Below are 27040 nucleotides of genomic sequence, written 5' to 3'. Positions count from 1 at the left end.
ATAATTCACTTTACTGAAATGACAAAAAACATTAAATAAAACATATCATGACCATGCAAATTATTATTAATTATTAAGCCTCGTTCTTCATTATCTACAGTCATATTATGCACAGACAAAAAGGAACAATCATTCAAACTAACACAGCAGCCTTAGTGTCTGGCCAGACCCACAAGTGCACACTAGGTTAAAAGTTAGCTCCCCTCAAAAATAGAATGATGATGTCTATCATTGCACTATAATGTGTTGTTGATTCTGTCTGCACATATAGGGGGAACCGAGGACTTAATTAGAGCTTTGACAAGCCCACTCTCCAAAAGTGATGAGATTATCCGTAATTGATGTCACAGTCGATTACAGTTCGGTCCATTGCCGGTCCACTGGCAGGTCTAGCCTCGGTTCAGGCCTTAGGACATTGATGAAAAGCGTGGTTTTGCCCCGATCAAGCTGTTTCAACTGTGGGACGACAGATTTTAGCAAACAGCCTAATGACTGTTTGAAGTTTAATAAAGCCATGACCCTATTCCAATGCCGCAACCTTGTGGTTCCCCCTAAAATTGAGTGGACCGAAGAACAATAAGGCAAAGAAAAGCTCATCATTAACTGGAGGGCCTTTTTCGACCAGTGATGTGTGGAGGCAGTTTGTGACTTCATTGTCGAAGGGGGAAAAAAGTGCATTTATTTACATGCAAACAAAGTTGACAAGAGCTAAGAGGTTACTGAGCAGCCTGGTCCTCTCAAACACAGGGGAGTGAAAGGAGGGGGCTGGGGAACAAACAGAATTTTTTTTCCCTTTCGGTAAGCGTCTGGTCCGTAAAAGAGCACGTCTAGCTCAGAGGAAACAACCAAAGGGCTTTCTGAGATGGTGAGAGTCTAGTGTGACCCAATTCTGGAAACCAGTTCTGGTTTTTTGATGATGCACTTGCTGTAAGGTACATGTGAATGAAAATATTGTGCCCTTACACAGTAAAAGAAATGGATAATGGAAAGGTTTTTAACAGTGTGGTTCCTATGTGAAGACCATTTAAAGAGCATTAAGAAAGAAATGTCTTTTGAATTCATTAATAAATATTTAATAAACAAATAGATGGAGTTGACTTCCTGTTGAAATTTACCATGTGTCCATAGAACATGTCCCATTTTAAAAGAGCTAAATAATAGTCCAAAAACAAACTTGTTGATCATATCCAAATGTGTCATGTAACCTTCTTAACTTCAATGCTGAGCGAACAGGAATCGCAGCACACAACTGTTTCCATTTCTTGTAAGTCGTCCTTCTCTAAGATGAATTCTCCTCCACAGCGGCAGCTGTATGTATAACACTCAGTGTCTGAAACAGAAAAGATGCATTCTAATTATAACCCACACTGAATTTTAATCAATAACTGATTGAAAACAGAGCACTAACCACAATCCAAATTCATGTCATCGAGGGTTATGTGAGCGTCCACTGGCCAGCTCTGTTTCAGTTCATTTGCTGCAGAAAGAAATGCAATATGAAGTCAGTCCAGGAGTCCAGGATGAAGCAAGAAATGAGACAATATTCTATCTGTCTATCATGAACAAACCAGTAGTTCCTCAAGGACCACAGGGATAGTTCACCCAAAAATGAAAATAATGCTCCACGCAGCTCCAGGGGGTTTAATAAAGGCCTTCTAAAGTGAATCGATGCATTTGTTTAAGATAAATATCCATATGTAAAAGGTGTGTTTACGAGAGAGCGGATGCCGCAAGACGTAAGCGGAAGCACTTTATTTGACTTCTTGACAGCCATTACAAAACTTGGAAGAGCCAGGACAATTTTAATAACTCTGACTGTATTCATCTGGTTCAGGTCATACTTAGAAGGGAGAAGTTATTATGTGAGTATTGGAGAGCAGTCTAAGTGGACGTCCATGACATGCGGAGTCCCACAAGGCTCAATTCCTGCGCTGCTGTTGTTCAGCTGTTGCTCAGACTAAGTCAAATAATGAGAAAGAACCAAACTGCATATCACAGCCATGCAGATGATACCCAGATTTACCTAGCCTTATCGCCAAATGACTACAGCCCTATTGACGAAATTAACAGTTGGATGTGCCAAAACTTTCTTCAGTTAAACAAGAAGAAAACTGAAGTCATTGCGTTTAGAAACAAAGACGAAGTTCTTTAGGTGAACGCGTACCTTGACGCTAGGGGTCAAATAACTAAAAATCAAGTCAAGAATTATGGTGTGATTCTGGAGTCATACCTCCATTTCAGTAGCCATGTCAAAGCAGTAACTAAATCAGCATACTATCATTTTAAAAACACTGCAAGAATTAGATGTTTTGTTTCTAGTCATGACTTGGAAGAAACTTGTTCATGCCTTTATCACCAGCAGGGTGGACTTTTAATGCTCTTCTCACTGGCCTTCTCACAGTCCTCAGATCCTTACACATGGCTTCCAGTTATATTTACAATTGATTTTAAAGCATTTTTACTTGTTTATAAAGCACTCAATGGCCTATGACCTAAATACATTGCAGATATGCTCACTGAATATAAACCTAACAGACCACTCAGATCACAAGGGTCGAGTCAGTTAGAAATATCAAGGGTTCACACAAAACAAGGGGAATCCGCTTTTAGCTATTATGCCATCTGCGGTTGGAATCAGCTTCCAGAAGAGATCAGATGTGCTAAAACATTAGCCACATTTAAATCCAGACACATTTTATGTCCAAACTGATTGCACTGTATTTTAATAAATTTTAAATCAATTTTTAAATCATTTTAAATGTTCTTACATTGTTTGTTTTTATTGTTGTGATTATTTTTTTCCTCTTATGTACAGCATTTTGAATTATCATTGTGAATGAAATGTGCTATATAAATAAACTTGCCTTGCCTTGAAAGAAGAAGGTCATATACACCTAAGATGACATGAGGGTGAGTAAATGATAGGGTAATTTCTATTTTTGGGTGAACTATCCCTTTAAGAAATCATTTTAGCACTGCATTTTAGCGTAATATAGGGGAATGCAATACATGATGGCTAATAAAAAAACTCAGCATTTTGAATTATCATTGTGAATGAAATGTGCTATATAAATAAACTTGCCTTGCCTTGAAAGAAGAAGGTCATATACACCTAAGATGACATGAGGGTGAGTAAATGATAGGGTAATTTCTATTTTTGGGTGAACTATCCCTTTAAGAAATCATTTTAGCACTGCATTTTAGCGTAATATAGGGGAATGCAATACATGATGGCTAATAAAAAAACTCTAATAAACAATTTTAAAAGTTGTGAGTAGAGAAAATTTCATGATCTAGAACCTTTATACAGGTTTTTATCCGTGTTAAATTCAATACATGACCCAGGACCACAAAATCAGATATTAGGGTCAGTTTGAGATTTTGAGAAAATTGAGATTTATACACCATCTGAATAAATAAGCTTACCATTGATGTATGATTTGTTAGGATAGGACAAAATACGGCCGAGTATAAGTATTTGAAGATCTGGAATCTGAGGGTATAGGAAAAATATACAGATAAATATAGAATATAGAGAATATCGCCTTTAAAATTGTCCAAATGACGTTCTTAATGCATATTACCAATCAAAATTAAGTTTTGATATATTTATGGTAGGAAATTTACTAAATATCTTCATAGAACATGATTTTTGGCATAAAGAAAAATCATCATTTTGACCCATACAATGTATTTTTGGCTATTGCTACAAATACACGTCCATGCTACATATGGCTGGTTTTGTGGTCCAGGGTCACATATAGCATCTAACCTGACTAGGGTCTATATTTCAATGTACTCTAAAATCTGCATTTCAATTACCACTTTGAGTTTTTGTCAAAAAAAAAAACAAAAAAAAAAACAGGTCACATCCAAAACCTCTGAGCTCCCGCAGAAAAGAAAGAGCAGCTGGAAGATTCAAAGCATCTGTAAAAAGTTAGCAATCCTTGCTTGTTAAAATATTTAAGCAATAATCACGGAGGACTGGTGGGCCGCTGTTCTACTTATAAGGGATTTAGAAAAAGGGAAGGTATGAAATCATCTGAGGTCATTTAGAGTGTCCTAGCAAAGCCTTCATGTCTCCTACTGCTGCTATGAAGACACACAAACGAGTCGTCTTAAAATATTCATTGAATATTCAAGCAGGGAATGCTGGGCATCTCAAAAGGCTCCGCTTTAAAGGCTGCTAATCAGTGAATTTGAAACTAAAACTGTGTGTGAAAAAGTGCAATACGACAATTAATTGTCAAGAGGCCGAGAATGAAATTAGATCACGTCGCTTCATAATGAATTGAGGAATCTGAGACGCGACACTTCCACGTAACGGTTCTTGTCCCTTTCTGGCAGCCTGTCTGAGATATTGGCAATTAACAGGTTTGAGTGCAGCGTTTTATCAGGCTTTCTTTTAATTAGTTTAAAGGAATGTCCTAAGTAGGTGCCATTTCAGTTCTTGCGAATAATTTCCATCATTCATTCCCTACAGGTAGAAAAAAAGAACTTGATGAGACAAAGAAATGAGCTCCGTCGTTGAAATAAGTAGTCTGATGTGTCTCTCATTCGGATATAAAATAAAGCAAAAGGAAATAGTAAGAAACAGAAGGGAAGATTTCAGTTACGCAACCCAACAACTCGATTAACTGCCTTACCATGCAGAGTACCTCAGAATAAACTCCAGTAATGAATGCATGGCTATCCCTTGATGCATTTCTGCTCAGTCATTAAATCAGAGATGCATAAACTGATTAGAAATATAAAGACTTCTTCTATGACAGTAAACACAAGTAAAATGCTATCTCTTCCTCATGTCTCATAAGCAAGACTCTGCTCATGAATATTCATGACTGAATACATTTCTGATAAGAAGGGTACATGAATATTTATAGATACTATATATATATATATATATTTTGTAACTGCGAAAGATTAACCCAATCAGACTTGGCCTTTAAATAGAGGCCACAGTGTTTGACATCAAACCATGTCTGGTCAATATTGACACACATTTCGATGTCTAGTGAATGACTGCAGGGCAGGCTACTTAAGTCAGATGGGGATTAGTGTATCCTTTGAGCTAGCCAAAATCAATCCCTAACTTAATTAAAGCAGACCATATAGACTTAAGTATTTATGAGACTGGGGTGTAAACTTTTGAACAGAATAAAGATGTGTACATTTTTCTTATTTTGCCTAAATATCATATTTTTATCATTAAGTACTGCCCTTCAGAGGCTACAGAAGATAGTTCCATGTTTCCCAGAAGACAAAATAAGTTAAATTTACCCTGATATTCAAATTCAAAAAGTTTTCACCCCCGGCTCTTAATGCATGGTTTTTCCTTCTGAAGCATCAAGTGAGCTATTTCTCTTGTGGACTATATGTAAACATCTTTTATGTGAAATATCTTATTCAGTTCAGTACTAAATAAACAATAACATGCATTTTGTATAATCCCTCTTATTTTGGTAAAATAAATAACATTTAGCAGATTCTAAAAGGGAGATGTAAACTTTTGACCTCGACTGTATTTCTACAATAAAAGGCAAACCTTTAATACTTGCATATGAATTCAAAACAAACCATGTCTGATGTGGGAAATAAAGTCACTGCATCTAATTGAGGAGGTCAACTCCATCACTCCTGCATGCGCAGCCTTGACGAGGCCTGGCTTTTCTGTGGACGCTCTCTAAATGTCAATTCTGTGGCTGTGGCGATCTCTGTTAGCAAGTAGCTGCGCAAAGTGTTCCCCCCCAAAGGCGATGCCACAGCTTCCCAGTTAATGGCGCACAGGACCCTGGATGTACACTTATTGAAGGTTCTAATGGAGGGCTAGGGGGAGCTTTTTCCTTAGGCGAGAGAGGAGAGAAGCAGACTATCACTTCATGTAAGAATTGGCCATGTGTGACAGACCTGACCTACATTCTCTCGCACTCTCTCTCTTCATTTCCCTCCTCCTCTACTACCCACAATTCTCGCTTTGCTCCTCTGTAAGGAAGCATCTGTCCAGACCAAAGACAACAGCTCTGTTTTCATTGCTTGCTGTGGTATTTTAAACATTTCAGACAATTTTAGTTGTCTGCCCCAAAGGGCTAGTGACAAATCTAGTTTACGTTCTTAAAACATCTTTATCAACTGAAATGAATGATTTTTTTTTCCATTAATGTGTGATTACTTAGCAATTAAATTCTAAATGTTTGTCTTTTGTTCATCAAGATATTTTTTATGAAATCCAAGAGCTTTCTGACCCTGCATAGACAGCAACGCAACTGACACGTTCAAGACCGAGAAAGGTAGAAAGGACATCATTAAACTAGTCCATGTGAAATCAGTGGTTCAACCTCAAAGGGTTAGTTTACCCAAAAATAAAAATTAGCCTATTATTTACCCACCCTCAAGCCACTCTAGGTGTATATGACTTCCTTCTTTCAAAAGAATCCAATCGGAGTTATATTTAAAAAATGTCCTGGCTCTTTCAAGCTTTATCACGGTAATAGGCGGATGTTTCTCTTCAACAGGTAAAAAGAAGTCCAATAAAGTACATCCGTAACAAAAAGTGCCTCACACGGCTCCATGGCATGAATAAAGGCCTCCTGTAGCAAATCAATGTGTTTTTGTTAGAAAAATATTCACATTTAAAACATAACAATCACTTTAATCTAGTTTGTGCTCACTGTTGTACACGGAAGCAGCTCTGGGAGGATGACGTAGGATATCAGCGATGCGCATGAGCCGCTCAGAAGTACTGTTGAGGAGAAGCACTCGCCTATTACCATGATAAAGCTTGAAGAGCCAGGACAATTTTTAATATAACTCGGATTGGATTCGTCTGAAAAAAGGAAGTCATATATGCTCAGGAAGGCTTGATGGTAAATAAATAATGGGCTCAATTTTCATTTTTGGGTGAACTAACCCTTTAATTTTATGAAGCTTTAAGAATATTTTTTGTACGTAAAGAAAACAAAAATAACAACTTTATTCAACTATTTCTTTTCTTCCGTGTCAGTCTTCAATGAGGAATGCACACGTATGCGTTAGGGTTATGATAAATCGTGGTACTCTCGTGAAGAAATTGTTAAATAAAGTCATTATTTTTGTTCTCTTGCACACAAAATGTATTCTCGTAGATTCATAACATTACGGATAAACCCACACGGACAATTTTAATGATGTCTTTACTACCGTTTTGGGCCTTGAAAGTGCCAGTTGCGTTGCTGTCTATGCAGGGTCAGAAAGCTATCGGATTTCATCAAAAATATCTTGCCGCCCGTTTTATTATTCGACAGGTGAAAACCATAAGTGTGAATGCTTAGCAAAGCATTTACTAAGCATTTATGAAACACAGCCCATCGAAACAACTAATTCCTTCAAATTCCCAAACTCTTGTATGGTTTCAATACTTTAGGGCCAGAGAGAGGACAGACAGGTGGGAACGTACCCCGCAGCTGGAAGTTGTACTCCTTCCTGCTCTCCTCATTACTCAAGATCTTCCAAGCCTGATCGACGTCAATGAATCTCTGCAGGTGCTGCTCCGCTTCACCTTCTGATATGTCCGGCCTCTGCTTGTCCGGGTGAAACTGCCAATCAAAATGCAGGGTGATGAGATTGACGACAGTCAATGCTTATATTTGGACAATTATGTTTAATTAAATCACAAGTGAAACTGACATTATGATTGGAGCTACAAAAGGCAGACTAAAAGAAAGTAAACAAAACGACAGTTGATGGAAGTTCACGGGCAATTTGCTGATGGACTAGCCTTGCTTTTGGACAATTTACCAGGGGAGGCAGACCACAGATACTAATACGTACAATGGTGCAAAAAAGACAAAATATATATCAGTTAGGACAGATGTGTCTACTCAATGACAAGGCTAGACAGAGTGGATGGTTAGAAGGGCAAAGGTTGCATCCTTCCTCCAGCCAAAAACACTAACGCGATCTGCACTTCGCATCCTAAAATATGACAGTTCGTACTGTAACATCACAGCTTCACTAAAAAAAAAAATTCTTTTTAACCCAGAGGTCTAATGCAGCCCCCCTAAAGCTCACTTTAGGGGTTATTTTGACAGTCCCTTCCAGCCTGGAAGGATACTTACAGTATAGAGTTATTCTTCTCCTTGAGGAATCTACACAGCGCAGGCTGTGGCTATCGATTAGTGGGGGTCGAGGGTCAGCCGAGCCGCGGGGCTCTTCATTCGCCCACTGGAGAAGAGCAAGGTTGAAAGGGGCAAACGGAAAACAACTTAGATCCTTTCGAGCAGGCTTTCAACCAAACTCTGATTATGCTCTGGCACAGGCAAACAGAGCACTGCATGTGTGTGTGTTTTTGTTTTTGTATGGTCGCTATAGTTCAGAAGCTGCATCGCTGCCAAAGTCGGGTAATGATGCATGGGGTGACACTGGGATACAATAACCAACAATCCGGGGCAAGCCAATTACTGTCCACAGCGATTATATTTTTAATTTTAAGTAACAGGAAGACTGAATTCAACTAATCATTTCAAGCAATTACGTTTAAAACTAATTAAAATGTAAGGGTGCCCGTTCTCCGTTGTTTCCCGTGCATCCTCCCCCTTCTCTGTTTGTGTTTTTGTTGTTGTTTTCACTTTGTTAATGGGCGGTCAGAATGCGATGAGAAGAGGGACAGAAAAGCAAATGCAGCGACAAGCCAAAAATTAACTTCCTGATTGAGAGAATCATTAACCATTTCTTGGCGCCATTACAGTGCGGGTGAAAGAGGGCAAGCGCTCGGCCACCTCGAATATGAAAAAGACCGGCTGATGCGCTTTAAATATCCTTAAATACATTGACGTAAATCATTCATTGCGGCCATCCAAATGATGGAAGGCTTTTGGGAGTGCATTCACTTCAGCACTTCAATTGGTAAAACGTAAGAAAAGCATCCTTCTTCGCTCAAATCTCAGTTTAATTAAAAGTACCAGAGTAAAAAAAGACATTAAGATTACTGCACAGGATACCAGCTAAGAGGATTAAATCAATTTGTGTTTAGGACGCTTCAGATCAGAGGATCAGAGAATGACCAAAGCTAAATAGCTAAAGTGAAAACCTGAGCTGTAAGTGAAACTTTAAATCAGCATGTGCAAAAATTTTAAATGAAACCAAACCCTTATGTTTTTATTTCCTGAAGTAATATGTCCACAGCTATTCTCAGCTAGAGCAGAAACAGAAAAACAGCTCTGTTCCTGAACCCTGAGAATGGTCGAGCAAGCTTGGCAGCACAATTTCTCAGTTACCTCCAGCAGGACGCCAGATTCTGCCAGAGAATTAGACTCTCTCCCCAGTGGCGGAATCGGAGATGGGGTTTTGCTTCCCTCTACTCTTTGTAGGTGAGCTTGAGGAGTCAGGACCACAGGTGTGAAGTGCAGCTTAGCCCTGGCAAACACATACCGCTGCTCCACAAACATCTCCCTGGGTAGTCTTTTGTCAAATAGACAATCCCTGTGAACTGGGTTTCAGGTCTGTCGTAACTGAGCGTTTGATTTAGTGTCTGATGGAAAGATGGAGAAATGCAGGGCTGAATGTAAAAATGCAACTTTTTTATAAAGAAAAATTTATATATATTTTTAAATTGCTAAAAAACAAAATAAAATAAAAAAAAACATCCCTGGTTGTATTAGGCATGGATTATTAATGCATCTTTTCATTATGACATTATTTAATACATTTTATTACATTACCACTGTTCATATGCTTTGGGTCAGTAAGATGTTTCAATGGGCTGCAGGGTTGCCACGTCTGTGATTTTCCCACGGAATTTGGCTACTTTTAAACTGTTGCCATGGGTTGATGACATATTGCATGAAGTATATTTGACTTAAATGCTTGTACTGAAATGTTTTATATTCTACCAATGATTAAACTGTGGTAGATTTGTGAAGGAGGTTTACTGGTAATGTTTATGATTACTATGACATATTGCTTTTCAGCAGTGACTGTAAAAAATGTACTTTAGGTTTTTAGCTTTTTAAGCTTTCTACTGATGTGTGGTTTGTTAGAATAGACCAATATTTGGCCGAGATACTACTTTTTGCGAATCTGGAATCCGAGAGTGCAAAAATGAGAAAATCGCCTTTAAAGTCGTCTAAATGAAGCTGTTAGCGATAAATTTTCCTAATCAAAAATTACGTTTTGATATATTTACAGTAGGAAATTTACAAAATATCTTCATGGAACAGGATCTTTACTTAATATCCTAATGATTTTTGGCATAAAAGAAAAATCGTTTTGAAGTATACAATGTATTTTTGGCTATTGCTACAAAAATACCTGTGCTACTTAAGACTTTTTTTGTGGATTTTGTGGTCCAGGGTCACATTTCGGATATGGCCATTGGGATCGTTTTGTTACATAGACCTGGCAACCCTACAAGGCTGTATTTATTTGATCAAAACAGAGTAAAACAGTAATACTGTAAAATATTACTACAATATTATTAAAATAGTTTTGTATTGTAATATTTTAAATGTAATTTATTCCTGTGATGGCAACACTGCATTATTTTCAGCATTATTACTTTAGAAATGATTCTAATATGCCGATTTGCTGCTCAAGAAACATTTCTGATTATTATCAATGTTGAAAACAATTTGATGCTTAGTATTATTTTTGTAGATTCTTTGATGAATAAAAAAGTCTAAAGTACAGCATTTATTAAAAAAAAAATCTTTTATAATATTAGAAATGCTTTTACTGTCACTTTTGATTGAAGTAATGCATCCTTGCTGAAAAAAGAATCTATTTTTTAAAAGAATTCTTAATGACCCCAAACATTTTGAATAGCAGTGATGTTTAAATATATTAAATATTACATGCCATGCATAATTCTGTCAGAAACTGGAAACATATGTGACCCTGGACCACAAAACCAATAAGAACTTCATTTGGACAACTTGAAAGGCAATTTCCTCAATATTGAGATTTTTTTTTTTTTAATTGACCCTTATGACTGTTTTTTTGGTCCAGAGTCACATATTTGATTATGTAACATGCCTTAAAAGTTTTAAATATTAAAAAGATATAATGAAAAAAAAATTCCATGTTAAATTTAATGTGTTACTTGCTAATTCCTTGCAAGTATTTCTAAGTGAAAATTGTTTCTACACCCATTTTTTAGCATATATCAAGGGGAAAATTTTCTGAAAGTAAAAAATTTTCTGAAAGTAGATATAAATGTTAAAGCTTACTATACTGCTTGCTTCCTAAAGTCTTCTCAGGAGGCGTTCTGACGTCACAAACAGCTGGCAATCACACAATTCCTATGGTGTCACTCTACAACTTCCAGTCAGCATGGCTCAGGTACTTGTCATAAATACATAACACAACGAGAGGCTGGTGCTCGGTTAGAGCGGCCCGTCCTCTTGCCCCTCTGGAGTTACACGCTTTAATTGCTGTCTCTTTGCACGCATTGTAAAATATTCATTTACTGGGGCTAATGGAGCTTGGAGAGCAGGAACACAATATAAAGGGCCGGGCAATTTGGAGCACTCGCCAGCTCTAACAATACATCATCATCTCTCAGAGACTGCGAAGGGAGCACTGCCACATCCTCCGCTGGGCTCTGGTACGCTGCCTGCAGCCGCTCTGTGCTTCAATGGAGAGGGAGGAAAGGAGACAGGGGGCACAAAGGCTACTACCATCACACTACTGCCACCTACTGTCAGGCTGATTTGATATGAAACCAGGATACTGACCGACTGCAAAGAGCATTACAGTGGTAATAGATTGGTTTAAGCCTGAGGTTAAACTGGTAATGCAAATGGTGTGGTTGATTCTGAATCAGTAACCTGACTCCTGTTCAACTGTCTGGCTATAATATGAAGAAACAGATATGTGATATCATTTCTATTGTGAAACACTGATTAATTTAATCAATTTCATTACCAATCACTTTCCTGCTGTATATTGCGTAAGGCATTGGTCTGGAGATGTCAAACTGCTTCTATAAATTGCACAGCACACATCCCGATTGATCATCCTGATTGTTATGTGATTGCTGTAATTAAAATGGGTTTGGGATTAAACAAATCAGCTTTAGTATAACTTGCCTGGGATAATTCAACCTGCAATGTGTATTAATGAGAAATACTGATGCCATTGATTAATTGTGCATACGTTTCCAAAGCTCGTATTTAGCAAGAACAATTTGCCCTTGGAGGAAACTTTGACGGGGGAATCAAGCATAATCTGCATAATCTTTATCTCGGTATGAATTTTATCACTATGAACTCAGTAGACATGCACTGAATAACATATTAAATATAAGTTTTTGCAGTGGTTCACAGCTTTTTGACTCCAAAGCCTTGCATTTTTTTTAGAAGATATTCAAACAAAGAGCAAAAATATGTTAAATTTAAAAGTATTATCATTTGAAGACTGTTTGTTGGTTTGCATGACTGTAATATATGAGACCAAATCTCCACATTACAGTTGGGAGTGGGTTGAAAGTAACCCATGGAGGAAAAAACATTTACATACACTACCAGTCAAAGGATATTTAATGTTTTAAAGAAGTCTCTTCTGCTCCCCAAGCCTGCATTTATTTGATCCAAAGTACAGTAAAAAACTGAAAAATTTGAAATATTTTTACTATTTAAAATAACTGTTTTCTATTTGATTACATTTTAAAAAGTAATTTATTTTTGTGATTTCAATGCTGAATTTTTAGCATCATTACTCCAGTCACATGATCCCTCAGAAATCAATACAATATTCTGATTTGCTGCTCAAAAAACATTATTATTATTATTATTATTATGTTGGCTTGGAGAGCCAACATATTGTTATGCTATTTAAACTTATTATGTTGGCTTGGAGAGCCAACATATTGTTATGCTATTTAAACTTATTATTATGTTGGCTTGGAGAAGCCAACATATTGTTATGCTATTTAAACTTATTATTATTATTATTATTATTAAAATTCTTCTGAGACTAAAATTCTATACGCTACTCCTCCTAGAGCTTTAAGGCTACAAGCCCCAAACTCGGCGGAGCCCTGGGCCCTGGTCACCAAAGTGTTGCTATATCTTTTTGGAATGATCAGACTTACAGTTGATTTAATATTAATTTTTTTACATGCAAAATTTCTATGGGATTTCAATGGGCTGAGAAAAAATGCGCCATCTAAAGGCGCAATACCTCTCCACTGAAGAGGCGGGATTCAAACCTCTTACTTACAGTCACTCTGAAATCGGTGGAAATACAAATAAATACCGCCTTAAAAATTCCAATATTACAGCGATTTAACTACCCATTAGAACATATCAACAGCTAAATTCAGTGGTTTGTGAGTAGTTCTTGTAAGAGAAAAGCTCGCACCCTTCAGCGCTTATACAAGCCGTCAGCACTAGGCTTCTCTCTCTCGACATGTGCTCACAAACAACATAAATTGCACGAATTAGAACGCCTTTAAAGTAAATATATTTCAGCGATTTGTTTGTAAATACCCATTAGAACACATCAACAAATATCAGCCTTTTGAGATCTGTTTTATTTCAAAGTTAAAGCACTGTCTTCAGCAAATGTGTTATACAGACGAGCTTTCACGGATCGGAGCTAACCTGACTGAGAATTATACATGACTGCACGTCTTTTAAAAGCATTTAAATAAAAACACTCCAGCGATCCAACACAATAAATATACAAGAATATTTTAAAGAACTACATTAGCTGCAAATGAGCTATTCAATAGGTTTCACTAACATGTTACCGAGCTGAGACTTACTTTCACTTGATTTCGGTGGAAAATGCATATAAATAACGCCTTTAAAATTACAATATTCCAGCCATTTAATAGTAAATACCCATTAGAAACACATCAAGACCTGAATTCAGCTGTTTGAGCGAATTTATTGAAACCCCTAAGCATTTCCTTCACCGCGTAGATTGCTTTCAACGAGTTTACATGGATACGAACGACAAAATTTGCACAAATTTGACCGCCTTTAAAATTACAATATTGCAGCGATTTAATTCAGTCCACCCATTAGAAAATATCAACAGCTAAATGCAGTTGTTTGTGACTATTTTTTTTTCATACAGAAAGCGCTGCATTCAGCCGTGTGTTAGACATGAGCTCCGAGATGTCCGACTGAGAATTATACATGACTGCACGTCTTTTAAAGGCATTTAAATAAAAACACTCCAGCGATTCAACACAATAAATATAGAAGAATATTTTAAAGACCTGCATTGGGTGCAAATGACGTTTTTCATAGGCTTAACTAACATGAGATGCACGGCTGCATTTATGTGTCTGTTAACAAAGACATCATTTGCACGTCTTTTAAAGGTATTTTAATACAAACACTCCGGCGATTCAACACAATAATAGTTCAGTCATATAATAAAAAGTTTAAATGCTTGCTTATTTCTGCTTTTCGGCTCAACCGCACGGCAACGCGGCTTTGAAGCAGGCATCACTTATTCCAGTATGGCAAGCCGTTTTAACCTAAAATACACATATTAATCCAATATGGTGTTCTGGGCTGGCCCTTTTGCCCGAAGTCTGCCCGGTTTGCTTCTCCAAGCCAACATTTAAAGTTTGTCATCGAACTTTAGCTTCTAGTTATGTTGGCTTGGAGAGCCAACATACTGTTATGCTATTTAAACTTATTATTATTATTATATGTTATTATTCTTATGACCTAAGAAAATTTCTGACAGCTACTCCTCCGAGGCCTTTGAAGCCACAAGGCCCAAACTTGGCAGAGACCTGGGCCCTTGTCCCGAAAGAGTTGCTATATCTATTTGGACTGATCAGATGTACAGTTGATTTATTATTAATTTTTGAAAATGACATATTTCCCAATGAATTACATGGGCTGAGAAAAAATGCGCCCTCTAGCAGTAATACCTCTCGACTGAAGAGGCGGGACTCAAACCTCTTACTTACAGTCACTCTGAAATCGGTGGAAATACAAATAAATATCACCTTAAAAACTTAATTATTACAGCGATTTAACTCTAAATACCCATTACAACACATCAACAGCTAAATCAGTTTGTGATCTGTTTTATTTCAAAGTTGAAGCACTGTCTTCAGCAAATGTGTTAGACGAGCTTCACGGTTCGGAGCTAACTTACCCGACTAAGAATTATACATGACTGAACGTCTTTTAAAAGCATTTAAATAAAAACACTCCAGCGATTGTACACAATAAATATAGAAGAATATTTTAAAGAGCCGCATTGAATGCAAATGACCTGTTTCAAAGGTTTTTAATAACGAACATGAGATGTACGGCTGCATATCCGTCTGTGTCAACAAATGATTCATTTGCACGTCTTTTAAAGGTAATCAAATAAAAAAATTCCAGCGATTGCACACAATAAATATAGAAGAATATTTTAAAGAGCTGCATTGAGTGCAAATGAGCTGTTTCATAGATTTAACTAACTAACATTGGATGCACTGCTCAGTTCTTCGTCTGCATCATCAAAGACATCATGTGCACGTCTTTTAAAGGTATTTAATTACAAACACTCCAGCGATTAAACACAATAAATATAGAATATTTTAAAGAGCTACATTGGGTGTAAATGAGCTATTTCAAACGTTTCTCTAACGAACATCAGATGTATGGCTTTATTATCAGTCTGTCAACAAATACATCATTTGCACGTCTTTTAAAGGCATTTAAATAAAAACACTCCAGCGATTGCACACAATAAATATAGAAGAATATTTTAAAGACCTACATTGGGTGCAAATGACGTTTTTCATAGGCTTAACTAACTAACATGAGATGCACGGCTGCATTTATGTGTCTGTTAACAAAGACATCAAATTTGCACGTCTTTTAAAGGTATTTTAATACAAACACTCCAGCGATTCAACACAATAACAGTACAGTCATATAATAAAAAGGTTAAATGCTTGCTTATTTCTGCTTTTCACCTCAACCGCACAGCAACGCGTCGGGGCTTTGAAGCAGGCGCTGCACGAATCTTGAGATATGGCAAGCCGTTTTAACCTAAAATCCACACACAATCCTCTATGGCAAGCTGTTTTAGCCTAAAATATACTAAGCATTTCTTGTCGTACTGCCATTTTTGCTAGCAACAATTCCATTAGAGAGTTCTAAGTGTTCTGGGCTGGCCCTTTTGCCCCAAGGCTGCCCGGTTTGGCTCTCCAAGCCAACATTTAAAGTTTGTCATCGAACTTTAGCTTCTAGTTATTATATGTTATTATTCTTATGACCTAAGAAAATTTCTGACAGCTACTCCTCCGAGGCCTTTGAAGCCACAAGGCCCAAACTTGGCAGAGACCTGGGCCCTTTTCCCGAAAGAGTTGCTATATCTATTTGGACTGATCAGATGTACAGTTGATTTATTATTAATTTTTGAAAATGACATATTTCCCAATGAATTACATGGGCTGAGAAAAAATGCGCCCTCTAGCAGTAATACCTCTCGACTGAAGAGGCGGGACTCAAACCTCTTACTTACAGTCACTCTGAAATCGGTGGAAATACAAATAAATATCACCTTAAAAACTTAATTATTACAGCGATTTAACTCTAAATACCCATTACAACACATCAACAGCTAAATCAGTTTGTGATCTGTTTTATTTCAAAGTTGAAGCACTGTCTTCAGCAAATGTGTTAGACGAGCTTCACGGTTCGGAGCTAACTTACCCGACTAAGAATTATACATGACTGAACGTCTTTTAAAAGCATTTAAATAAAAACACTCCAGCGATTGTACACAATAAATATAGAAGAATATTTTAAAGAGCCGCATTGAATGCAAATGACCTGTTTCAAAGGTTTTTAATAACGAACATGAGATGTACGGCTGCATATCCGTCTGTGTCAACAAATGATTCATTTGCACGTCTTTTAAAGGTAATCAAATAAAAAAATTCCAGCGATTGCACACAATAAATATAGAAGAATATTTTAAAGAGCTGCATTGAGTGCAAATGAGCTGTTTCATAGATTTAACTAACTAACATTGGATGCACTGCTCAGTTCTTCGTCTGCATCATCAAAGACATCATGTGCACGTCTTTTAAAGGTATTTAATTACAAACACTCCAGCGATTAAACACAATAAATATAGAATATTTTAAAGAGCTACATTGGGTGTAAATGAGCTATTTCAAACGTTTCTCTAACGAACATCAGATGTATGGCTTTATTATCAGTCTGTCAACAAATACATCATTTGCACGTCTTTTAAAGGCATTTAAATAAAAACACTCCAGCGATTGCACACAATAAATATAGAAGAATATTTTAAAGACCTACATTGGGTGCAAATGACGTTTTTCATAGGCTTAACTAACTAACATGAGATGCACGGCTGCATTTATGTGTCTGTTAACAAAGACATCAAATTTGCACGTCTTTTAAAGGTATTTTAATACAAACACTCCAGCGATTCAACACAATAACAGTACAGTCATATAATAAAAAGGTTAAATGCTTGCTTATTTCTGCTTTTCACCTCAACCGCACAGCAACGCGTCGGGGCTTTGAAGCAGGCGCTGCACGAATCTTGAGATATGGCAAGCCGTTTTAACCTAAAATCCACACACAATCCTCTATGGCAAGCTGTTTTAGCCTAAAATATACTAAGCATTTCTTGTCGTACTGCCATTTTTGCTAGCAACAATTCCATTAGAGAGTTCTAAGTGTTCTGGGCTGGCCCTTTTGCCCCAAGGCTGCCCGGTTTGGCTCTCCAAGCCAACATTTAAAGTTTGTCATCGAACTTTAGCTTCTAGTTATTATTATGTTGGCTTGGAGAAGCCAACATATTGTTATGCTATTTAAACTTATTATTATATTTTATTATTCTTATGACCTAAAGGAATTTCTGACAGCTACTCCTCCGAGGCCTTTGAAGCCACAAGGCCCAAACTTGGCAGAGACCTGGGCCCTTGTCCCGAAAGAGTTGCTATATCTATTTGGACTGATCAGATGTACAGTTGATTTATTATTAATTTTTGAATATGACAAATTTCCCAATGAATTACATGGGCTGAGAAAAAATGCGCCCTCTAACAGTAATACCTCTTGACTGAAGAGGCGGGACTCAAAGCTCTTACTTACAGTCACTCTGAAAACGGTGGAAATACAAATAAATACCGCCTTAAAAATGTAAATATTACAGCGATTTAACTCTAAATACCCATTAGAACATATCAACAGCTAAATTCAGTGGTTTGTGAGTAGTTCTTGTAAAAGAAAAGATCGCACCCTTCAGCACTTATACAAGCCGTAAGCACTCTCTCTCTCTCGACATGTGCTCACAAACAACATAAATTGCACGAATTAGAACGCCTTTAATATAAATATATTTCAGCGATTTGTTTGTAAATACCCATTAGAACACATCAACAAATCAGCCTTTTGTGATATGTTTTATTTCAAAGTTAAAGCACTGTCTTCAGCAAATGTGTTATACAAACAAGCTTTCACGGATCAGAGCTAACCTGACTGGGAATTATACATGACTGCACGTCTTTTAAAAGCATTTAAATAAAAACACTCCAGCGATCCAACACAATAAATATACAAGAATATTTTAAAGAACTACATTAGCTGCAAATGAGCTGTTCAATAGGTTTCACTAACGAACATGTTACCGAGCTGAGACTTACTTTCACTTTGATTTCGGTGGAAAATGCATATAAATAACGCCTTTAAAATTACAATACTCCAGCCATTTAATTGTAAATACCCATTAGAAACACATCAAGACCTGAATTCAGCTGTTTGAGCGAATTTATTGAAACCCCTAAGCATTTCCTTCACCGCGTACAGATTGCTTTCAACGAGTTTACATGGAGAGGAACGACATAATTTGCACAAATTTGACCGCCTTTAAAATTATAATATTGCAGCGATTTAATTCAGTCCACCCATTACAAAATATCAACGGCTAAATGCAGTTGTTTGTGACTATTTTTTTTTTTTTTCATACAGAGAGCGCTGCATTCAGCAGTGTGTTAGACATGATGAGCTCCGAGATGTCCGACTGAGAATTATAAATGACTGCACGTCTTTTAAAGGCATTTAAATAAAAACACTCCAGCGATTCAACACAATAAATATAGAAGAATATTTTAAAGACCTGCATTGGGTGAAAATGACGTTTTTCATAGGCTTAACTAACATGAGATGCACGGCTGCATTTATGTGTCTGTTAACAAAGACATCATTTGCACGTCTTTTAAAGGTATTTTAATACAAACACTCCGGCGATTCAACACAATAATAGTTCAGTCATATAATAAAAAGTTTAAATGCTTGCTTATTTCTGCTTTTCGGCTCAACCGCACGGCAACGCGACGCGGCTTTGAAGCAGGCGCTCATCACTTATTCCAGTATGGCAAGCCGTTTTAACCTAAAATACACATATTAATCCACTATGGTGTTCTGGGCTGGCCCTTTTACCCGAAGGCTGCCAGGTTTGCTTCTCCAAGCCAACATTTAAAGTTTGTCATCGAACTTTAGCTTCTAGTTATTATTAAAATTCTTCTGAGACTAAAATTCTATACGCTACTCCTCCTAGAGCTTTAAGCCTACAAGCCCCAAACTCGGCGGAGCCCTGGGCCCTGGTCACGAAAGTGTTGCTATATCTTTTTGGAATGATCAGACTTACAGTTGATTTAATATTAATTTTTTTATATTAAAAATTCCTAAAATTTCGCCCTCTAATGGAGCAATACCTCTCCACTGAATGGAAATATGTCCCATAGAATTGAATGGGCTGAGAAAAAGGCGCCCTCTAAAGGAGTAAATCCTCTCTACTCAACAGGAGATCGCTGAGCTCTGACCTACTTTCACTTTGACTTAGGTGGAAAATGCAAATAAATAACGCCTTTAAAATTAAAATATTCCAGCGATTTAATTGTAAATACCCATTAGAACACACCAAGACCTGAATTCAGCTATTTGAGCTAATTTATTCAAAACTCTAAGCATTTCCTTCACCGTGTACAGCTTCAGCGCGTACTCTCTCTGAATATCTGCTCACAAACGACCTAATTTGCTCGAATTAGAACGCCTTTAAAATTAAAATATTACAGCGATTTAACTCTAAATACCCATTACAACACATCAACAGCTAAATCAGTTTGTGATCTGTTTTATTTCAAAGTTGAAGCAGTGTCTTCAGCAAATGTATTACACAGACGAGCTTCACGGCTCGGAGCTAACTTACGTTACCTGACTGAGAATTATACATGACTGCACGTCTTTTAAAAGCATTTAAATAAAAACACTCCAGCGATTGTACACAATAAATATAGAAGAATATTTTAAAGAGCTACATTGGGTGTAAATGAGCTATTTCAAACGTTTTACTAACGAACATGAGATGTACGGCTGCATTATCAGTCTGTCAACAAATACATAATTTGCACGTCTTTTAAAGGCATTTAAATAAAAACACTCCAGCGATTGCACACAATAAATATAGAACAATATTTTAAAGAGCCGCATTGAATGCAAATGACCTGTTTCAAAGGTTTTTACTAACGAACATGAGATGCACGGCTGCATCCGTCTGTGTCAACAAAGAATTCATTTGCACGTCTTTTAAAGGTAATCAAATAAAAACATTCCAGCGATTGCACACAATAAATATAAAAGAATATTTTAAAGAGCTGCATTGAGTGTAAATGAGCTATTTCAAACGTTTCACTAACGAACATGAGATGCACGGCTGCATTTATGTGTCTGTTAACAAAGACATCATTTGCACGACTTTTAAAGGTATTTTAATACAAACACTCCAGCGATTCAACACAATAATAGTACAGTCATATAATAAAAAGGTTAAATGCTTGCTTATTTCTGCTTTTCGCCTCAACCGCACAGCAACGCGTCGTGGCTTTGAAGCAAGCGCTGCACGAATCTCGTATGGCAAGCCGTGTTAACCTAAAATACACATATTAATCCACTATGGCAAGCTGTTTTAGCCTAAAATATACTAAGCATTACTTATCGTAATAGCATTTTTACTAGCAACAATTCAATTACAGAGCTCTAAGTGTTCTGGGCTGGCCCTTTTGCCCCAAGGCTGCCCAATTTGGCTCTCCAAGCCAACATTTAAAGTTTGTCATCGAACTTTAGCTTCTAGTTATTATTATGTTGGCTTGGAGAAGCCAACATATTGTTATGCTATTTAAACTTATTATTATATTTTATTATTCTTATGACCTAAAGGAATTTCTGACAGCTACTCCTCCGAGGCCTTTGAAGCCACAAGGCCCAAACTTGGCAGAGACCTGGGCCCTTGTCCCGAAAGAGTTGCTATATCTATTTGGACTGATCAGATGTACAGTTGATTTATTATTAATTTTTGAATATGACAAATTTCCCAATGAATTACATGGGCTGAGAAAAAATGCGCCCTCTAACAGTAATACCTCTCGACTGAAGAGGCGGGACTCAAACCTCTTACTTACAGTCACTCTGAAAACGGTGGAAATACAAATAAATACCGCCTTAAAAATGTAAATATTACAGCGATTTAACTCTAAATACCCATTAGAACATATCAACAGCTAAATTCAGTGGTTTGTGAGTAGTTCTTGTAAAAGAAAAGATCGCACCCTTCAGCACTTATACAAGTCGTAAGCACTCTCTCTCTCTCGACATGTGCTCACAAACAACATAAATTGCACGAATTAGAACGCCTTTAAAATAAATATATTTCAGCGATTTGTTTGTAAATACCCATTAGAACACATCAACAAATCAGCCTTTTGTGATATGTTTTATTTCAAAGTTAAAGCACTGTCTTCAGCAAATGTGTTATACAGACAAGCTTTCACGGATCGGAGCTAACCTGACTGAGAATTATACATGACTGCACGTCTTTTAAAAGCATTTAAATAAAAACACTCCAGCGATCCAACACAATAAATATACAAGAATATTTTAAAGAACTACATTAGCTGCAAATGAACTGTTCAATCGGTTTCACTAACGAACATGTTACCGAGCTGAGACTTACTTTCACTTTGATTTCGGTGGAAAATGCATATAAATAACGCCTTTAAAATTACAATACTCCAGCCATTTAATTGTAAATACCCATTAGAAACACATCAAGACCTGAATTCAGCTGTTTGAGCGAATTTATTGAAACCCCTAAGCATTTCCTTCACCGCGTACAGATTGCTTTCAACGAGTTTACATGGAGAGGAATGACATAATTTGCACAAATTTGACCGCCTTTAAAATTATAATATTGCAGCGATTTAATTCAGTCCACCCATTAGAAAATATCAACAGCTAAATGCAGTTGTTTGTGACTATTTTTTTTTCATACAGAAAGCGCTGCATTCAGCAGTGTGTTAGACATGAGCTCCGAGATGTCCGACTGAGAATTATAAATGACTGCACGTCTTTTAAAGGCATTTAAATAAAAACACTCCAGCGATTCAACAGAATAAATATAGAAGAATATTTTAAAGACCTGCATTGGGTGAAAATGACGTTTTTCATAGGCTTAACTAACATGAGATGCACGGCTGCATTTATGTGTCTGTTAACAAAGACATCATTTGCACGTCTTTTAAAGGTATTTTAATACAAACACTCCAGCGATTAAACACAATAATAGTTCAGTCATATAATAAAAAGTTTAAATGCTTGCTCATTTCTGCTTTTCGGCTCAACCGCACGGCAACGCGACGCGGCTTTGAAGCAGGCGCTCATCACTTATTCCAGTATGGCAAGCCGTTTTAACCTAAAATACACATATTAATCCACTATAGTGTTCTGGGCTGGCCCTTTTACCCGAAGGCTGCCCGGTTTGCTTCTCCAAGCCAACATTTAAAGTTTGTCATCGAACTTTAGCTTCTAGTTATTATTAAAATTCTTCTGAGACTAAAATTCTATACGCTACTCCTCCTAGAGCTTTAAGCCTACAAGCCCCAAACTCGGCGGAGCCCTGGGCCCTGGTCACGAAAGTGTTGCTATATCTTTTTGGAATGATCAGACTTACAGTTGATTTAATATTAATTTTTTTATATTAAAAATTCCTAAAATTTCGCCCTCTAATGGAGCAATACCTCTCCACTGAATGGAAATATGTCCCATAGAATTGAATGGGCTGAGAAAAAGGCGCCCTCTAAAGGAGTAAATCCTCTCTACTCAACAGGAGATCGCTGAGCTCTGACCTACTTTCACTTTGACTTAGGTGGAAAATGCAAATAAATAACGCCTTTAAAATTTAAATATTCCAGCGATTTAATTGTAAATACCCATTAGAACACACCAAGACCTGAATTCAGCTATTTCAGCTAATTTATTCAAAACTCTAAGCATTTCCTTCACCGTGTATAGCTTCAGCACGTACTCTCTCTGTATATCTGCTCACAAACGACCTAATTTGCTCGAATTAGAACGCCTTTAAAATTAAAATATTACAGCGATTTAACTCTAAATACCCATTACAACACATCAACAGCTAAATCAGTTTGTGATCTGTTTTATTTCAAAGTTGAAGCAGTGTCTTCAGCAAATGTATTACACAGACGAGCTTCTCGGAGCTAACTTACCCGACTGAGAATTATACATGACTGCACGTCTTTTAAAAGCATTTAAATAAAAACACTCCAGCGATTGTACACAATAAATATAGAAGAATATTTTAAAGAGCTACATTGGGTGTAAATTAGCTATTTCAAACGTTTTACTAACGAACATGAGATGTACGGCTGCATTATCAGTCTGTCAACAAATACATAATTTGCACGTCTTTTAAAGGCATTTAAATAAAAACACTCCAGCGATTGCACACAATAAATATAGAAGAATATTTTAAAGAGCCGCATTGAATGCAAATGACCTGTTTCAAAGGTTTTTAATAACGAACATGAGATGCACGGCTGCATCCGTCTGTGTCAACAAAGAATTCATTTGCACGTCTTTTAAAGGTAATCAAATAAAAACATTCCAGCGATAGCACACAATAAATATAGAAGAATATTTTAAAGAGCTGCATTGAGTGTAAATGAGCTATTTCAAACGTTTCACTAACGAACATGAGATGCACGGCTGCATTTATGTGTCTGTTAACAAAGACATCATTTGCACGACTTTTAAAGGTATTTTAATACAAACACTCCAGCGATTCAACACAATAATAGTACAATCATATAATAAAAAGGTTAAATGCTTGCTTATTTCTGCTTTTCGCCTCAACCGCACAGCAACGCGTCGTGGCTTTGAAGCAAGCGCTGCACGAATCTCGTATGGCAAGCCGTGTTAACCTAAAATACACATATTAATCCACTATGGCAAGCTGTTCAATTACAGAGCTCTAAGTGTTCTGGGCTGGCCCTTTTGCCCCAAGGCTGCCCAATTTGGCTCTCCAAGCCAACATTTAAAGTTTGTCATCGAACTTTAGCTTCTAGTTATTATTATTGTTGTTGAAAACAGCCAAGTAGAATTTTTTCAGGTTTCTTTGATGAATAGAAAGTTCAGAAGAACAGCATTTTATTTGTAACATTATACATGTTTTTATCATCACTTTTGATAAATTTAAAGCATCACTGCCAAATAAAAGTATTAATAAAAGTATTAATTTCTATCATTTCTTTCCCATAAAAGATTATACTGACTCCAAGCTTTTGAATAAGATAGTGTGTAATGTTACAAAAGCTTTTTATTTCAGATAAAGGCTGATCTTTGGATCTTTCTATTCATTAAAAACAATTTAAAAAGTACTGAACTGTTTTAACTCTTACTAATAATAATAAAAATGGTTCTTGAACAGCAAATCAGCATGTTAGAATGATTTCTGAAGACAACAGAAAAAAATCACATTTTAATTATATTCAAATAGATAGTTTTTTTTAAATAGTAAAAATATTTCACATTACTCCTTTTTCTGTATTTTTGATCAAATAACTTTTTAATTACTGGTAGTGTACATATTTTTTCTTGTTTTTGTCACTTATGCTCACCAAGGCTGTGTTTACTTGGCTGAAAGAGTAAAACAGTTATGTTGATATATAATAAATTTTCACAATATTACAGATATTGTTAAATATTACTGCAATTCAATGTAACTGTTTTCTATTTTAATATATATAATTTTTTTATGTAATACATAGTAAATTGTATTCCTGTGATGGCAAAGCTGAATTTTCAGCATCATTACTCCAGTCTTCAGTGTCACATGATCCTTCAGAAATTATTCTAATATGATTTGCTGCTCAATTATTAAAATCTGGTTCTTATTATCAGTATTTAAATGAGTTTGCTGAACACTTACCATGAGGATAAGCTTCTGATACTTCTGTTTTAACTCCTGTATGTCATCTGTTGGACAGGCACCCAGTATTGAGTACCAGTCTTTCTGTGGACCACTGGAATCTGCCATAATCCTGAAAAATACAAACCAAAAATGCCCAGGAAAGCATGAATTATGCTTTAAAACAAGAGGTAAGCACAGGACAGATCGCTAACTATTAATGTACAACATAAAAAAAAAACATATTTAACTCTTCAAAGTAATATCAGATACTAATCAACAGGTTTTAAATATTTTAGTCAGTTAGTAAACAACATGTACTGTACGCCACATATTACTGCCGTAACAGCATACAAAGCGAAACAAAAGTGTAAAACACATATATATTGCAGGATGGTATCGTATAATTAAACTGTCGCGCTTACGAACCTAAAATGAAGAGATTTTCTCAATTTCTAGGCAGCTGTCATGAGCGTTGGCCTTTCCAGTCCATGCTGCTTCCTCCCGTGTGTATGTTTGCCTCGCTCTTTAACGCCCTGACAGAAACACGTATGATTCAACCAAAAGCCATATATTGTTACTACAAATATAATTGAAATACGCAACTTGGATACAAAAATATTGTGTGGTTACGTTTGTGCTTGAACAATTAAATATCTATGTTTTGACATTCCACTACTCTCGAAGAGGAACTCTTCAAATTAAACGTTTCTACACGGAGGCTTTAGAGGGAAACACGCGAAGGGAGGCAGGAACGCTGCTGTGTCTATGGAAACAGATGCGCCTGAGGCAAAGCCAAAAGCAGTGTTTTATTTCCAGCTTAATTTCTAAATATATTTAAATGAAACCTTTCCCCCCTTTTTTAGTTTACAGTTTAATAAATGACTAAATTGATTACAGAATGTCTCATGTTCACATTTTCACTGGGATTGTAAGTAGGTTATAACAGATTCATTGAATGATAAAAAGGATTGGGGTGAAAACATACGACAGGACATGCATAAAGACTGAAATAAAATAAAAAAAGGAAAAAAATGGTACATATATATATATATATATATATATATATATATATATATATATATATATATATATATATATATATATATATATATATATATATATATATCAAGCCCGAAATTATTCATACCCCTGTAAATTCTGACTTAAAGTTACTTTTATTCAACCAGCAAGTTTTTTTTTTTTTTTTTGATTAGAAATGACACAGACATCTCCCAGAAGATGTACAAGGGGCATCAATGTGGAAAAAATTATTTATTTACATTTGAACAAAAAAGTGGCATGTCCTCCACTGGTCCATTCATCTTTAGCGATGAGCTCCAACTCTTTCAGGTTGGAGGTCTTTTGTTAGGATTCTTTGATTAATAAAAAGTTAAAAACAACATAATTTATTTTATTTTCTAACAATATCAGTCTTTACTGTCATTTTTTATCAATTTAACACATCCATGCTGAATAAAACTATTCATTTAAAATAAATAGATGAAAATGGTCATGTATAGTGTTACAAACGACTTCTATTTTGAGTAAATGTTGTTCTTTTTGACTTTATTTATCAAAATATTCTGAAAAAATTATTAAGCAGCAAAAGCTGTTTTTAACATTTATAATAAATCAGCATATTAGAATGATTTCTAAAGAATGTGACACTGAAGACTGGAGCAATGATGCTGAAAATTAGCTTTGATCACAAGAATAAATGACATTTTAAAGTAGCCTATATTAAAATAGTGTTGCTAAATTGTAATAATTGTTTTTAACTGTTGTTTTAAAT

At 36.2% G+C, this 27040-nt stretch overlaps 1 protein-coding gene across 1 annotated transcript; it reads right to left on the bottom strand.

The window, feature by feature from the left end:
- Nucleotides 1-895: 895 nt before the first annotated feature.
- On the bottom strand, nt 896-25746 carry LOC141302091 (dnaJ homolog subfamily C member 24-like). The gene is made up of 5 exons (XM_073832282.1): nt 25675-25746; nt 25267-25378; nt 7433-7571; nt 1409-1477; nt 896-1330 (listed from the first exon to the last, which is right to left on the bottom strand). The coding sequence occupies exons 2-5, from the start codon at nt 25372-25374 to the stop codon at nt 1197-1199; spliced, it is 450 nt and encodes a 149-aa protein (XP_073688383.1). The 5' UTR covers nt 25375-25378; nt 25675-25746; the 3' UTR covers nt 896-1196.
- Between the last annotated feature and the right edge of the window lie 1294 nt (nt 25747-27040).

This window comes from Garra rufa, chromosome 25, assembly GCF_049309525.1.
Source record: "Garra rufa chromosome 25, GarRuf1.0, whole genome shotgun sequence".
Taxonomy (NCBI): domain Eukaryota; kingdom Metazoa; phylum Chordata; class Actinopteri; order Cypriniformes; family Cyprinidae; genus Garra; species Garra rufa.
The sequence above is the reverse complement of the archived record's forward strand: the minus strand, read 5'-3'. Positions and strand labels throughout refer to the sequence as shown.